General features: G+C 41.3%; 1 protein-coding gene across 3 annotated transcripts; it reads right to left on the minus strand.

The window, feature by feature from the left end:
* Positions 1-240: 240 nt before the first annotated feature.
* LOC137413335 (uncharacterized) lies at positions 241-8,782 on the minus strand. Of its 3 annotated transcripts, XR_010981665.2 has the most exons (5): positions 7,828-8,782; positions 5,866-6,326; positions 3,223-3,332; positions 2,519-2,674; positions 241-333 (listed from the first exon to the last, which is right to left on the minus strand). XR_010981665.2 is itself a non-coding variant. In XM_068098727.2 (3 exons), exons 1-2 carry the CDS (start codon positions 8,770-8,772, stop codon positions 5,913-5,915), a joined length of 1,359 nt encoding a protein of 452 aa, XP_067954828.2. In that variant the 5' UTR covers positions 8,773-8,782; the 3' UTR covers positions 241-333; positions 5,866-5,912. The 3 variants fall into 3 exon arrangements, 1 of the variants encoding a protein (XP_067954828.2); XM_068098727.2 differs by lacking the exons at positions 2,519-2,674; positions 3,223-3,332; XR_013623863.1 differs by lacking the exons at positions 241-333; positions 5,866-6,326; positions 7,828-8,782 and adding an exon at positions 4,935-5,049 and having other exon boundaries at positions 2,194-2,674.
* Between the last annotated feature and the right edge of the window lie 2,586 nt (positions 8,783-11,368).

Below are 11,368 nucleotides of genomic sequence, written 5' to 3' on the forward strand. Positions count from 1 at the left end.
TACGTTTGACCTTAAGGGCAGGGTCAAGAATGACACTGCTCTTGCACCTTCTTGCAATGTGAGGATCATAACAACCAAGTTGGGTGAATTTCTGCCCAACCGTTTAGGAGATAGCCTGACAGACAGAGAGACAGGAAAGACAGACAGGAAGGACAGACAGGAAGGATAGACCCAACAGACGGAGCAGATTACAATATCCCCCGTATTTTCAAAAAGCGTGGGGATAATTAGCTGTACAAATACAGTACTTCCAACTCTTTAATGACAACACAAGATGTCCAGGTGTTTCGAGTTACATCAGTTGGTTGGTTGTCTTTTCCAGATCATCTTCACCTGCAAACAATTATACATGAGGACAAATGTGGAAATCTGCATAGAATCAAGAAGTTGTACACATGAAAACTCCAACACAACTCACTTTACAATTAGACCGCAATGCAATGAGCAGAAAGAGCTCTATTTCTTGACTTTTGCAACCACCATCTGGCAACTACTTGAAATTTTGTAGAAAGATGAGGAAAAATACATTGAATAAACACACAAAGTCGTCAAGGATAAAACTTGCACATTATTTAGTAATAGTAATTTAAAATTTCAGAACTTCTGTTTGTCGCCCTCTTGAGTCCTGTTGGGGGATTGTATAATAAGGATTATTACTGACTGACTTCCAACGGAATCCTCTCCGCGAGTACGTGATATACGAATTTGGTATGAAATCTTGAAGACTCAATTTATTTTCTATGATCCAGGAACACATTTGAGTTTACATCCTACCCAAAGGATTCTTGGATAACTATGATTTACTGTATTTTCTTTTCTATAATCACTGGTGAATTCTTTGAATGAATAATGGCAAATAGAGCTCCCATCCATGGCATATATGTGCTATTACTCGTCAAAGAAATGTTACATGTGGGTGTTTTTTTATGCAAATTAATTTACCATGTTTGGTTTTACATCCTATCTGAAGGATGCATTGACAACTATGATTTAGTGGCTTTTTCTGGTCTAAAACCACCAGTGGATTTAAAAAAAAAGAATAATGGCACTAACAAAATACAACACCAATCCATAGCATATTTTGTATATTACAGCTTGCTAACTATCCAAGAGATGCTCCATGTATTATTTCATTTAATATTCAATTACTTTCTTTATTTTTTGTCAAAACCAGTTTGAATATTCTGTGACATGGTCATTTTTTTCTCCCTCCCCCCCCCCCCCCCCTCTTTCTTGTCTATTATCTGCCACATTTTATATGTTCTGCTTGAAATGAATTTTCTCTCTTCTCTGACATCGGGTTCATCAACAATTCCATTCATCTATTCCACTTCATCAAATCCACTCTTCACATCTTGTAAAATCACTGAATTTCTAATTTCCTTTCCTCTCGCAACATACTCCATTACAACAATGAACAAACTTTCCATTTCCCTTTGTCTCATTCAATTTGTTGTGAAATAACAGCTAATTAATTTAAATGCACATTCTTTTTCATTAATAAATGTTTTATTTGTGAACATGACACATGCAAACCAAGCCTCTTCATTTATTTCTGTTGTTGTTTTACTATCTTATTTGAAAGCTCACTCATTTTGAAGACTCACTGCCATGGCCAAGGAGGTATGCTTTGGCAGCAACACTCTACCCTTTGTCTTTAAGTACACAATGTCCTGTGCAATAGAGAGCAACCTTCTTTCTTCGTCACTTGTAACTGTGACCCTCTCTGCACCTACAGGATCTTGGCTAAGACCTGAAGACCATGCAAGGAAGTTGAAAAGCTGATATGGAATGATGTGATTGGTGGTCTGAATATGTAGGTCTTCTGCAGTTGGAGGCCATGTCGAACTTGTTTCAATGCTGTCCAGAGAACACTTCAAGATTTGTGCAGCAGAATACAAAGTTCTCAAACCATCAAGATCTACACATTGACTCGGTGAAGCTCCTACACTCCTTTCGCTTTCACTACCTTCACTGGATGCATCTACCACAGCATCTTCAATGACATCCTCCACACCTAGACTTTCTACAAATACTAAGTCACTCTCAAACTGTCGTGTTGGCTGAATGAAGCACAGAACTCTATGCGATCTTTGAAGTCTCCGCTTCAGGTTAGTGGTCTTGTAGAAGGGCTAGATGCATCAAGCTACATCATGAACTATCCTAACAAAAAGCTTGAGAAGCTTTGTCAGCCGCAGTATTTCTTTCCCTTTTAATATTCTTTCGTCAATGATGGAGTGGCAGAACCTTGCATATGATGGTGCATACAGTTCGCATGTGTCTGCATCCAGCCCCTGTTTTGTTCTAACTACCCTTGTGTAAGATAAATAACATGAGCGGTGATAACGCACTTCCAGTGCTACTAGATCTCTACCGCGCAAATGTACCAGCAGATGCTCATCTTTGCGCATTAAAGCAGCATTGAGGAGCTGCCCCCCAGCAATTGTCTCACACCTAACTAACCTCTCTACTTTTCTTTTATTTGTTACACTTTCTTTGACATATTTTGTCTGCTTACATATTACACATTCCACTGGTAGGACATGAGGTCGGCCGGGACATGGTGTGTTGCCGGTAGAATCGGATGGCAGAAGTCGTTGAGGCTGTGTCCCCTTGACTACACTGGTGGACTCTGGATGAGTTTCTCTTTCTGTTGAATGACACAGTTGTTGTTCTGTCAAAGAAAAAAGATATTAATTCTAAACATGGATAAAACAGCTTTGGCAGATCATGATTATAGCCTCTGAAAATGGTAATCTAATCATCAATCCAATCCCTTTTACCTATAACATACTAAAAAGACCTCACAATAGACACTGTCATCAATTCATTAAAAATATACCAAATAGTGATATGTTGAACAATGTCAGGAAATAAACTCCAAACATACATTTCCCCTACCTCCCTATATATCAGCTTAATGACAGTTAATATTGCATTAATATGGAAATTGACATTTGTTTCTAATTTCAGAAGATACTTAATTATCTTACATTGGTTTAATTCAGAAAATCTAACAGAAATATACAATGCATATCAATCAATAAAATATTGAATGATTAAATAAATGAAATATACACTAAAAATAAAATGCACTAAAGAACAGGTGGTATATGGGAAGGAAACGATTCTCAGCATACGTCCATCACAAAGGGAATCTTTCATATCATTTGACCCTTCATCGCCTGCACCCTACACACAAGAGAAAATTTATTAATGTACCTTGCAAGATCTTTGCCTTTGAAGTTCTATCCTGTGCCCGCCTTATGGTCGTAATGTTGCAGAAATGCCGGTAACAGTCTGTGTGGTATCCTGGTTGACCACAATGTTTTCTAGATTGGAAAAAATAAGATAAAGTGTATAATAAGGAACATAGCTTTCAGGACCAGTTCGGTCCATTTTTTAAAATGAATTCATCTCATGCTGGAAATTGAGAGCGAGACATTACGTATGCTGTACACTATTGAGTACAGCTTACATCTCTTATGACAGGGCCAGTTGCTAGAACCATCGTATCCAAAAATCGACAAAATTTCACTGATTTATCATGGAAGTGTGTTGTTAAACACCATCATGGGGCATCAGAGTGTAACATCATCACCTCGTCAAATAATTTTTTCACACGACTGATGCGACAGATAAAAAGTAAAACATATCAAAAGACCAAGGTCTCGATCTATGCAACGTCAGATTTATTGGACTAGATTTGATGTGACAGATTCAATTTTGTAGCTGTGTTAACTTTCAAAGTTTTAGGTACCAATTGTTGTTCCTATTAGTGGCAATGCATTAGCCTATTACTATTAGTAACCTACACCCATATGCATTACCGGTAGATGACGAAGCTGCCATTACAATGTTGCAAACATATCAGCTGAGGAAGTTTAGAAGGCACATTTCAGAATTATTCTTGCAGCTCTTTTTAAACATTTATTCAGCTTCAGCATCGTATTGTGCGATTCGTACCGTCCTCCCTAAATACTACAACAATATTCTAGATGGCAAAACTAAGCTTGTAAAAAGAGTGTGCAGACTGCTTTGGGGAACACAGTCACGAATTCTATTGAGCATAGCCAACTTAGAAGAAACAGTTTTCTTTACGTATTGAAACATGCGGGGTCCATGATTAGATCTAATTCTTATCTGTATCGGTAGTGTAGGTTTCTGTACAATCCAGCAAGGTTATCATGACTTGAGTTGTACCTGTGTACAGTGACTTGTGCTTGTGTGCAAATTGCTGATGTTGTGCCAAATTAGTCATAAATATAAAGCTTCGTTCAACTGGGATACATTTTATTTATCCAGCTCTCATATTGCTTCCACATTTGATGAGTATTTGACACATGTTATGTCCTTCCGGCAGGACATTTCATCCACAATTGCCGCTCCTCATCAGGACGGCGAACAGGCTTTGATGAGTAACAGAATAGAATGGAAAAGAATAGAATAGAATAGACTTGTGGACCGTGGGCGGTGTAATCGTCAACTGAATTTGATTGAATTTTTTACTTTCAATCAGGATTTAGTGTTCACACTGTTCTCGTGTTGATCTGATGATCATCGATCATGAGCAGAGAAGATAACACAGGTTGACAACACTGATACTGATAGTGATACGTGATAGACCTTGATGAGTGTTACGTTGGTAACAAATCTTGCTGCCTTCTTTCTACTCAGCCACTGCTGGCCACTCTTTGTACTCAAAGCCGAGTCAGATCATACAGAAAGTATCCTGGCCTGACTCGAACCGAAGTTGAGCCTGGCTTGACTTGACAAGAGGAGGGTCGAGACTAGCTCCGACGGTCGGCGACCGACTATAGACCCCTAATTTATTTGTTTTAAAATACAAATTAGACCTAATAAACCATGACATTATACAACGAAATTGACTCTACCAAAATACACAATCTAAAACACTGTTTACGAAGGCCTACCGTGTGGAATGTCCACTTTCAACTTCACTTGATCCTGACCCATGGCGTGATTTAATGCGAGCACCATCCCGGTCGAATTCCAGACTTTCTGCATTCACAGCAATCGCACTTTCCGGGCTCCCATCCAACTCTTTCCACAGCTCGGCACATTCTTTGAATTTTTTAAAACTTTTCTCACTGAAAGAAAGAACCTTGCCATGCGTGTCTACTGTGTGCATGTAGCAAAATGCAGATTTTCCTTCGGAATCTGCCTCAGACGACATGGAAGACACATACGGCATGTAGGTCGCCATGTTGTTTAGTATCGCGCAAATGTAACAAGAGGCATAATTGGTTAAGAGGAGATGGCGATTGCGGTTTCGCGTAAGACACGCGCTGTGATTGGTCAATATTTTGGATAGGAAAAGCTAATTTTTTGTTAGTTTTTTCTCATTTTCTCTTTTGTGCAAGTTATATTCTTGACGAGTTTCACAAACTTACTGAAATATATTTATATACATCATGTTAGGATATTATGTAGTTGCAGCATGGTGGTCACAAAAGTGAAAGATTTTCGGGGTCAGCATGCAGTCTAAATATACATTTTAAAGCAATAAAAAAGAAGAACCATGACATTATAGAAAAAGTTTACTCAAAGTTGTCAAACAATTTCCATGGATTGTGCATTTCATCGATCAAAGTAAAACTTGTGAAGAAAACATTATTCTTTTGACAGAAAACTATTCATTGATATGCTGGAGTGAAGGTAAATAAATAATCTCCTGAACAAGACTCTAACAGAAATAAATGGGGCATGAGGAAAGTTTCACAAAATATTTCATCCTTGAACTTCAAACAATGGATGTCCAACTGCACAAGATTAAAATAACTGAAATGTTTTTCATAAAAAGTGGAAGGCAAACATTGGGAAAGAAAAAGCTGCATCACCTACCAGAGTTGGGGTTTAACTTGGAACCGTTAGGCTGGAGGCTGTCGATGTCATGAATCCTGATCCCACACACTACGAGTATCTTGAGATTGAGCATAATTTGTAACTCCAGAACATGCGAATGAAGATTTCAACAAGCGCAGTTTCTCGGCACAGCCAGCAAGGTCGTCACCTGCATGCTCAAGCATCGAGCAGAGAATGTGTGTCGAAGAAGAGCTTGCAGACTGGACAACTCCTGGCTTCACACGTGACTCCATAAATTGGTGGAACTCGACATGCATTGCAACAGAAAGCTTTTGTTGTGCACATGAGAGGAGCTCAGCTCTCAATGCATCAGACTCGGTACAGGCTCGTAGCACCTTAACATTTTCAATACCCAGCTCCATGACCAAGGCTTGAGCAGTTTCTGGTGTCAGGCCCTGTGCCTGAAGCCACCCTGGGAAGGTCTCCATTTCAGTCATGACCTGTTGGAGACACAGAACTCCATCAACTAAATATAAAGGTTCCACATGTCATATTGCCCTATGTTCTTCAAAACCAGTCATGACCACCTCCGACAAAATGTACATGGTGCATTAAATAAATTATATGAACAAGATATTGTACTCATAATAGGCCAAGACAAGAAACTATAATAAAAGCTAGAACTGCCACTTTATAACTGCTGGCAATGTTGACAGGGTACCACACGCCGTCCCGCTTTGAAACAACCCCACTTTCATCGGAAAGAATTGACACAAGATATCCTCTTTATAAAACTAGATTTGAAACTTTATAAAACTAGTGGCCTCAGCGGCATTTCAATGTCCTGGTTCCGATTACTTTTATATGGTCTTTTTAGTATAGGTCCGGAGTGCATGGCTGGTGTGGTGTTTGTCATAAAGAACCAAAGGAAAAAAAAAAAATCAGAGGCATTTACATACGGGGAATTAATTACCCTTAAACCCTCCCGAATTAACATTGCCCCACCCCTCGCCATGGGAACAAAGATACGACCTTACACGACATCCGGTCTGACTTATGTACATCAAGGTGGCTACATGACATACGGAGCACAATACCTATACAATCCTACCTGGCCATAAGGGGGAAAGGGGGAAGGATGATATGAAATAATATACCATTCTGAATGAAAATGTGGAATTTAAATGAAGCGAGCACAAGTTTGGTCAATTGTAGCCTGGTACCAGAGTACATCAGGATAAGTAAGGCTTTAAACTTCTGCACCAAACTTCAAACGTTTTTCATATCCATAGTTTACGCACAGGATAACAGGCAGCGACTACAATTTGCCCTTTGTCAAAAATTTGGTTGCCCTCTCTATAGTGTTTGATATTGATCCCACCTGGAAATATTTCTACACAATCCTACTCTCCAAACTGGTTTATCCCATGCCATTTACAGATATCCTTTCGCTGGCAGGATGGCCGAGAAGGCCCCTGGGATCGAATCCCAACCAAGCTCAAAACTGTCATCCTGGTATTTCACATGGAGACAAAAACAACAACTTGCATTTTAAGGCCATTTTCCCTGCTAGAGCGGGGGTTAGCCTTGCGGTCCCCATGACAATCTTCTCCATTTTGACCTATTTTCTGCATCTCTCCTTGTTAACCCCCTTGCCCGCATTTCTTTTTCCACCATCTTTAGCCAAGTCTTTCTCGGTCTTCCAGATCCTCTACTTCCTTCTACATTCATTTCCATCACTCTTCTCAACCAGTCACTTTCATCCTGCCTCAACACATGACCAAACCATCTCAACCTGTTCCTCTTCACAGCATCAATCACAGGCTCTATTCCCATCATCTTTTGCAATTCATCATTTGTCTTCCTCTCTCTCAACGATACTCCACACATCCACCGAACCATTCGCATTTCCACCCTTTCCAGCCTTCGTTGCTGCTCTACGTTCATTACCCATGTCTCGCTCCCATAAATCATAACACTTCTCACACATGCAGCACACACCTTTCCCTTCAGCTTCAACGACACTCCCCTCATCAGCACGCCACTCTGTTCCCGAAACTTCTTCCATGCACATCTCCTTCCAGCAACTGTTGCCGAGTCTGATCCACCTTCTCCATTCAGCATGTCTCCGAGGTAGCAAAATGTTTTCACACCTTCCAGCTTCACGCCGTCTCCAAGATCCAACTCAACATTTCCTCCATCTGCAGCTCCCTCTGTGCACACCTTACATTTGAATGGAGCTACCACACTGGTTAATGACCCTCTCAGACCACTAAATTTTTGATGAACCCACTCAGCGCACATTGTACATTGAATGGAGTTCACCTCGACACCCTTCCTGCACACAGCACATGGCCACTTCCCAGTTCTTTCCACCTCACCACTTGCCATCACCTTCGTCTTTCCGACATTCACCTTCAGACCTTTTGTCTCCATACATTCCTTCCACTTGTTCATCTTTTCCTTCAGTCCATCCATACTTTCCGCAATCAACACCAGATCATCTGCATACAACTCCCACGGTAAACCCTCCTTTACGTTCTGAGCCAGCACCTCCATCACAGCGACAAATAGAAGTGGACTTAGTACCGACCCGTGATGCACTCCCACCTTCACCTCAAACTCACCACTGTTCCCGTCCTTCGTCCTTACAGCTGTGCGTGCTCTTTTGTACATTGCCATCACTACTCTGATCAACGATTCCTCCCCTCCTAACTTCCTCAATGCCCATGTCAATACTTTGTGTGGAACCCTATCGAATGCTTTATCCAGATCAACAAACCTAAGAAACAACTTCTTTCTCTTCTCCATGTACTTCTCCTGCAACTGCCTCACAATAAAGAGCGCGTCTGTCATTCCTCTTCCTGGCATAAATCCAAACTGCATTTCGTCGATCTTCACCTTCTTCCTTATCCTCCTCTCCAACAACCTTTCCAATACCTTCATTCCATGCTCCAATAACTTTATCGCTCGGTACGAGCCACACTCCAGAGGGTCACCTTTCCCCTTATATAGAGGGATGAGGGTACTCGGTTCCCAATACACTGGAATGCAGCCTTCTTTCACCACCAGATTACAGATCTCTGTCATTCTCTTCACACCCCAACTTCTTGCTGCCTTCAACATATCATCCACAACTCCCGTCGGCCCTCTCGCTTTTCTACTCTTCATTGCTTTCATCGCTTCTGTTACGGATTCATCACTTCCGTTGTTGTGGTCTTCATCCACTGTAAACATTTTTGATTCCATGTACTATTATTGTTGTCGTTTAGGGGAAATAGAGATTACTATTTTCAAAAGGTAAAAAAGTTAATGTTTTAAATGAAACCGGAACCGGACAAAGAGGAAGAGGAGGAAAATAAGGCGGAGCGAGTGAGTCGGACAAGAAGCCAAGCTGCTTCAAGGTCCTGAGCGAACGTTGGCGAACGGGGGTCACGTGTGAACTTTGGGTTTCCTGGGAAAGGGATTCTTGCGACAGAGTTGTTGTCGCTGTGACCGATATACCTGAGTGACAGGTTTTGCGGGTGATTCCGAGGAGAATCATCAGAGTGCCGTTACGCCACGAGAACGGGCGTCAGCCATTTTGACTCACGCGCTTTGCGCATCGCTCAAAGTTTTTCACTTCGCTTCAACCATTCTCACCGCATCCAGATGTTAATTTGGTGTGTGTGTGTAACGTGGCTTTTGAGTAGGAAATCTGCGGTTCGCCGATTGAGAGCCGTCAAATGTCCATACCTGAAGGTGTGATTTCACCGTCGCTTCTCGAGGACACCTTCGCCCATCTTTGGCCGTGTAACTGCCAACCCAACGGGATTCTGGTCTCGATACGACATCGTACGGATGATCACTGGAGTCGATCGACTTTGGCTTGAAGCCGGAATCGACTTTGGCTTGAAGCCGGAATAGAGACATTGGGAATGTTCTTCTTTTCGCTCACTTGGAGCACAGTGAGTTATATTGTACAAACCTGATGGTACCATCATAGGAAATATATATCGGTTGTACAATTGATTACTATTGTTGTTGTACTGTTATACAATGTGATCATAAGTGTGATCTTAATACAATACTTGTTTGTTGGTAACAATTGGTGTGGTTTCACCATTGATCTTTGACATACAGAGCAACACATCGTTCTGCTGTGACTCCTCTCGGGGCTCGGAGGTACACCGTGACCAGGGTTTGGGGAGGAGCACGTAACAGAAATTGAAGTGACGAATCCGTAACACTTCCTCAACTTCCTTCTCAGTTATCTTCTCTGCCGGTCCTAAAACTGGGTTACTCTCTATGTTTATGAAGCCTCATTAACTTTTTTCCCACCACCATGTTTCTATGTTGCCATCCCATTCATTCTCTGTATTTAACAGCATTTCCATATATCTTTTTCATCTTCCTTTAATTCCATCTGGGTCCACAACGATTTGTCCCACTTCATCCTTCAAGCAACTCACCCCCATCATATCACACCTCTCTTTCGCTATCTGCTTTGCAATCCTGAATACCGCTCTCTGACCCTCTTCCGAATCCAAGCATTCTCCAAACATTTTCCTACATGCCTCCTGCGCCTTTGCTACCTCTTTCTTTGCAGCCTTCTTGGCTGCCTTATAACTTTCGTGCTCTGCTTTTTCTGCTCCCGTACCCTTCGCCTTCTGCCACTCCTTGAACTTCTTCCTCTTCTCGTCAATCCTCTTTCCAACTTCATCATCCCACCACCATGTTTCCGAGTGCCTCGGTGGTCCTTTTGTCCATCCACATACCTCACCAACGGCTCCCAACAGACTATCTTTCATTGACATCCAACCACTTTCAAGCTCAACCACATCATCCTCTACCCTACTCGGCCGGGTGGTTACATGGTATTTCACATGGAAAGTGATTCATAAATGTGTGTGCTGTCCCTCGGATGCACTTTAAACTGAGCGTTCCATCTATTGCCATTAGTTGGTGGACGTTAAAGGTCCTACGGTGTCCTTCACGAAAATTTGGTGAGCTATCACCGGCACCTGGAACAAATTCCAAATTCCACGCTACCCTACAGTTGGCGCCGCATCAACGCATGGCCACGCCCTCAGCCAATGATGCAATGCCTATTTTAATTCAACCTCTTTGTGCAATGAGAAAATAGTTCATCCGGATTATGAAGGACTTCATTCTTCATGCCGAACACAAAAGCACAATCTACTATAACTTACAAGAGAGCCGTTTGTCTGTGTCGCCATTTTTCTCAAAGATTGCTGAACGGATGTTCGTCAAACATTCAGAGGTTCATCAGTGAGTGCCTGGGAGAGTTTTAGGCAAAAAAAAATAAAAAAAAACTTCAGTTTTTTTTTGGATTAAAAAAAACCCTTTTTTTTTTTTTTTTTTTTTAAATCCCTTTACCGTGCCAAAGCCTTTTTGATTAATGACAGTTATATACAAGTACTGATTCACATAAATAAATACAAAACCATCACCAGACATTTGAACAAATTATAAAACAATTCCGGAAGCGGTCAAAGTTGGTGGTAAGGCTTCTTCTTCTTCCTGAACGTCATCATACTTA

The sequence above is a fragment of the Myxine glutinosa genome, chromosome 6 (genome assembly GCF_964187855.1).
Source record: "Myxine glutinosa chromosome 6, kmMyxGlut1.1, whole genome shotgun sequence".
Lineage (NCBI taxonomy): Eukaryota > Metazoa > Chordata > Myxini > Myxiniformes > Myxinidae > Myxine > Myxine glutinosa.

What these genes read in the sequence shown, in the direction of transcription:
- LOC137413335 (XM_068098727.2), bottom strand. Translation starts at nt 8,772, where the DNA reads ATGAAGGTATTGGAAAGGTTGTTGGAGAGGAGGATAAGGAAGAAGGTG. An exon ending in CGTTGAAGCTGAAGGGAAAG is followed by an intron (nt 6,327 to 7,827) that starts GTGTGTGCTGCA and finishes TGTCTCCAACAG; the next exon opens with GTCATGACTGAAATGGAGAC.